The sequence below is a fragment of the Penaeus japonicus genome, unplaced genomic scaffold (assembly GCF_977035675.1).
Source record: "Penaeus japonicus unplaced genomic scaffold, GWHDUDI00000001_assembly GWHDUDI00000041, whole genome shotgun sequence".
In the NCBI taxonomy this organism is placed as follows: Eukaryota; Metazoa; Arthropoda; class Malacostraca; order Decapoda; family Penaeidae; genus Penaeus; species Penaeus japonicus.
In genome coordinates, this window is record NW_028234443.1 from 2,004,029 (window position 1) to 2,009,028 (window position 5,000).

General features: G+C 54.6%; 1 protein-coding gene across 1 annotated transcript in view; it reads right to left on the bottom strand.

The window, feature by feature from the left end:
• LOC122258188 (uncharacterized) overlaps positions 1–5,000 on the bottom strand; it is a gene marked incomplete in the record, with an annotated part of 191,567 nt that overhangs the window by 14,678 nt on the left and 171,889 nt on the right. Inside the window, 2 exon segments of the mRNA XM_086534400.1 lie at positions 1–30; positions 1,848–1,875. The exon segment at positions 1–30 is cut by the window's left edge and continues 78 nt beyond it. Of these exon segments, the coding sequence (XP_086390526.1) occupies positions 1–30; positions 1,848–1,875 (58 nt within the window).

Genomic DNA, 5,000 nt, shown 5'->3' on the forward strand with positions numbered 1-5,000 from the left:
GTGGGTATTCGGAGGGCGGCGGGCGCGAGGCTGTGGGTGTGGGTGCGCCCCCGCGGAAGGTGGTTGGAATATGGGAAGAGGAAAGGGGGGGGGGAAGAAGAAGGGGGGGGAGTTATTTCAATGGGTGGGTGGGTTGACAGTCTGATGGGTTTGTTTGAGATATTGTCATGCGGGGTGTGCGTGCGTTGGGCGCATGGGAGCATGTGAAGACTCGCTCGCACACACACGCATACGCGGGTTTAGTCATGCAGATATTCGTGCGTAGGTACGTTCATGCTTGAACAGACATGTATGCACATGCACATGCACACGTACAGTCGCACACGTATGCACATGCACACGCATACACGCACACACATAATCATACACACACACATAATCACACACACACACACAATCACACACACACACACACAATCACACACACACACAATCACATACACACACAATCACACACACACAATCACGCACACACACACTCACACACACACACACAATCACACACACACACACAATCACACACACACACAATCACACACACACACAATCACACACACACACACACAATCACACACACACACAATCACACACACACACAAACACACACACAATCACATATACACACAATCACATATACACACAATCACACACACACACAATCACACACACACAATCACACACACACAATCACACACACACACAATCACACACACACAATCACACACACACACAATCACATACACACACAATCACATACACACAATCACACACACACAATCCACAATCACACACACACAATCACACACACACAAAATCACACACACACAATCACACACACACAAACACACACACACACAATCACAATCACACACACAATCACACACACACACAATCACAATCACACAATCACAATCACACACACACACAATCACACACACACAATCACACACACACAATCACAACCACACACACACAATCACAACCACACACACACACAATCACACACACACAAACGCACACACACAAACACACACACACACAAAATCACACACACACAATCACAATCACACACACAATCACAATCACACACACACACAATCACATACACACACAATCACATACACACAATCACACACACACAATCCACAATCACACACACACAATCACACACAAAATCACACACACACACAATCACACACACACAAACACACACACACACAATCACAATCACACACACAATCACACACACACACAATCACAATCACACACACACACAATCACACACACACAATCACACACACACAATCACAACCACACACACACAATCACAACCACACACACACACAATCACACACACACAATCACACACACACAAACGCACACACACAAACACACACACACACAAAATCACACACACACAATCACAATCACACACACACAATCACAATCACACACACACAATCACAATCACACACACACAATCACAATCACACACACAATCACACACACACACAAACACACACACACAATCACATACACACACAATCACAATCACACACACACACAATCACAACCACACACACACAATCACACACACACAATCACAACCATACACACATACACACAATCATACACAGACACACACACACACATAAACAATCACACACACACACACACACAAACATATAAATCCAGTTTGTGAGAAACATTCCACGCAAAGAGACACACGCCCCTTGCATCCAACCTTACGCGACCCTCCAGTCCATCCACGCCATGCAATTTGCACTCACGCCCCTCCAGGCGAGCCCCGAAGGACGGCGCCCCCTGCAGCCACTCACTCCACTCACCTACGACCTGGTGACGCCCTTCGAGAAGTGACCCCTTGGACGAGTGGTGAGAGACAGCGCCAAAGGAATCCTGCAACAGAAGAGAAACGGCGTAAAAATTTAGAAAATCAACGACAAAGTATGTTAATTTAGTTTAATCAGTCTGACGTCATCCTTTTTTATTTGTTCTAGATTCTAAAAGATGCAAAATGACCATCATCCAATTCCCAATTCGTGATTCCGATGATGTAACATGACGTCACCTTATTGTTATTATTATTATTATTATTAATATCCTTCTCCTCCTCCTCCCCCCCTCCTACTTCTACCCCCACCTCCCACCTCCACCTCCACCTCCACCTCCACATCTCCCACCTCCCACCTCCACCTCCACTTCCCACCTCCACTTCCCACCTCGTCCTCCTCCTCCTCCTCCTCCTCCTCCTCCTCCTCCTCCTCCTCCTCCTCCTCCTCCTCCTCCTCCTCCTCCTCCTCCTCCTCCTCCTCCTCCACCTCCCACCTCCCACCTCCCACCTCCCACCTCCCACCTCCCACCTCCCACCTCCCACCTCCCACCTCCCACCTCCCACCTCCCACCTCCCACCTCCCCTTCCTCCTACCTCCCACCTCCACCTCCACCTCCACTTCCCACCTCGTCCTCCTCCTCCTCCTCTGCACCTCCCACCTCCCACCCCCCCTTCCTCCTACCTCCCACCTCCACATCTCCACACCTCCACCTCCACTTCCCACCTCGTCCTCCTCCTCCACCTCCACACCTCCCACCTCCCACCTCCACATCTCCACACCTCTACCTCCACTTCCCACCTCGTCCTCCTCCTCCTCCTCCACACCTCCCACCTCCCCTTCCTCCTACCTCCCACCTCCACATCTCCACACCTCCACCTCCACTTCCCACCGCGTCCTCCTCCTCCACCTCCACACCTCCCACCTCCAACCTCCCCTTCCTCCTACCTCCCACCTCCACATCTCCACACCTCCACCTCCTCCTCCCTCCCTCCCTCCCTCCCTCCTCCTCCTCCCTCCCTCCCTCCTCCTCCCTCCTACTCCTCCTCCTCCTCCTCCTCCTCCTCCACCTCCCACCTCCCACCTCCACACCTCCACCTCCACCTCCTCCTCCCACCACCCACCTCCCACCTCCTCGCTGTGCTCTCCACCTCCACCTCCCTCCTCCTCCCACCACCTCCACCTCCCACCTCCCACCTCAACCCTCCCCCTCCTCCTCTTTCTCTTTCTCTTTCTCTTTCTCTTTCTCTTTCTCTTTCTCCTCCTCCACCTCCACCTCCACCTCCACCTCCACCTCCACCTCCACCTCCCACCACCTCCACCTCCCATCTCCCACCTCTCTTTCTCTTTCTCTTTCTCTTTCTCCTCCTCCTCCTCCACCACCTCCCACCTCCTCCCACCTCCACCTTCACCTCCACCTCCCACCTCCCATCTCCCACCTCTCTTTCTCTTTCTCTTTCTCTTTCTCTTTCTCTTTCTCCTCCTCCTCCTCCACCACCTCCCACCTCCTCCCACCTCCACCTTCACCTCCACCTCCCACCTCCCATCTCCCACCTCTCTTTCTCTTTCTCTTTCTCTTTCTCTTTCTCTTTCTCCTCCTCCTCCTCCACCACCTCCCACCTCCTCCCACCTCCACCTTCACCTCCACCTCCCTCCCTCCCTCCCTCCTTCCCTTTCAAAACAACCTGAAGTACTGCATACAATTCAGCTCCAACAAGCGACCGTTACGAATAGTCATCGCAATGTATGTAATTTGAGTGCGGTTTTAAAAACATCACGAAGAGTAAGAAGCTTTGGTACTCGAAGAGGGGGGGGGGACGGAGTGGGGGGAGAGGGAACGGAGTGGGGGAGAGGGAAGTGAATGGGGGAGAGGGAAGTGAATGGGGGAGAGGGAATTGAGTGGGGGAGAGGGGACGGAGTGGGGGGAGAGGGAACGGAGTGGGGGGAGAGGGAACTGAGTGGAAGGGGAGGGGGGACTGAGTGGGGGGAGGGAACGGAGTGGGGGAATGGATTGTGGGTAAGGGAGAGGGAATTGAGTGGGGGAGAGGGAACGGAGTGGGGGAGAGGAGAGGGAACGGAGTGGGGGGAATGGTTTGTGGGTGAGGGAGAGGGGAAAGGGACTGGGAAAAGGTAAGGAAGAGGAAGAGGGAGGAGGAAAAAGAAGAAGAAAGAGGAGGGAGAGGGATAAAGAGGAAAGGGAGACGAAGAAGAAGAAGAAGAAGAAGAAGAAGAAGAAGAAGAAGAAGGGGGAGCGGAAGAGGAAGAGGAAGAAGGGAGAGGGGAGGAGGAAGGAGAACGCCGACGGAAGGAGAAGGAAGAAGGAAGAAAGGTAACGTTAAACAGCTGTTGGAGTTAACAGCTCTGACGTCACGAGCGGGATCGACGGCGCACCGCTACCAAGAGACACACCGTAAATGCGCTCTCGCTCGCGCGCTCATCAATCCCCCCCACCCCCACCCCCACCCCAACCCCCACCTACCCCCACCCACTCCCCCCTACTCCCTTCCCCCCACCCACCCACCGGCCCACAATCTTCCCTATAAATGCAAGACCGACATCCTTCCTCCCTCCTCCTCCCCTTCTTCCTCCCTCCTCCTCCCCTTCCTCCTCCCTCCTCCTCCCCTTCTTCTTCCCTCCTCCTCCTCCTCCTCCTCTTCCTCCCTCCTCCTCCCCTTCCCCTCCTCCCTTCCTTCCCTCCTCCTCCTCCTCTCTCCTCCTCCTCCCTCCTCCCTCCTCCTCCCCTTCTTCCCTCCTCCTCCCCTTCCTCCTCCCTCCTCCTCCTCCTCCTCCTCCTCCTCCCTTCCTCCCTCCTCCTCCCCTTCCTCCCTCCTCCTCCCCCCCTTCCTCACTCCTCCTCCCCTCCTTCCTCACTCCTCAATCTCACCTACCTCCCTCCTCCTCCTCTCCTTCCTCCCTCCTCCTCTCCTTCCTCTCTCCTCCTCTCCTTCCTCCCTCCTCCCCCCTTCCCTCCTCCCCCCCTCCCTCCTCCTCCCTTCCCTCCCCCTCCTCCCCCTCCTCCTCCCTCCTCCCCTCCTCCCTCCTCCCCCCTTCCCTCCTCCCTCCTCACCTCCTCCCTCCTCCTCCCTTCCCTCCTCCTCCCCTTCCTCCCTCCTCCCTCCTCCTCCCCTTCCTCCCTCCTCCTCCCCTTCC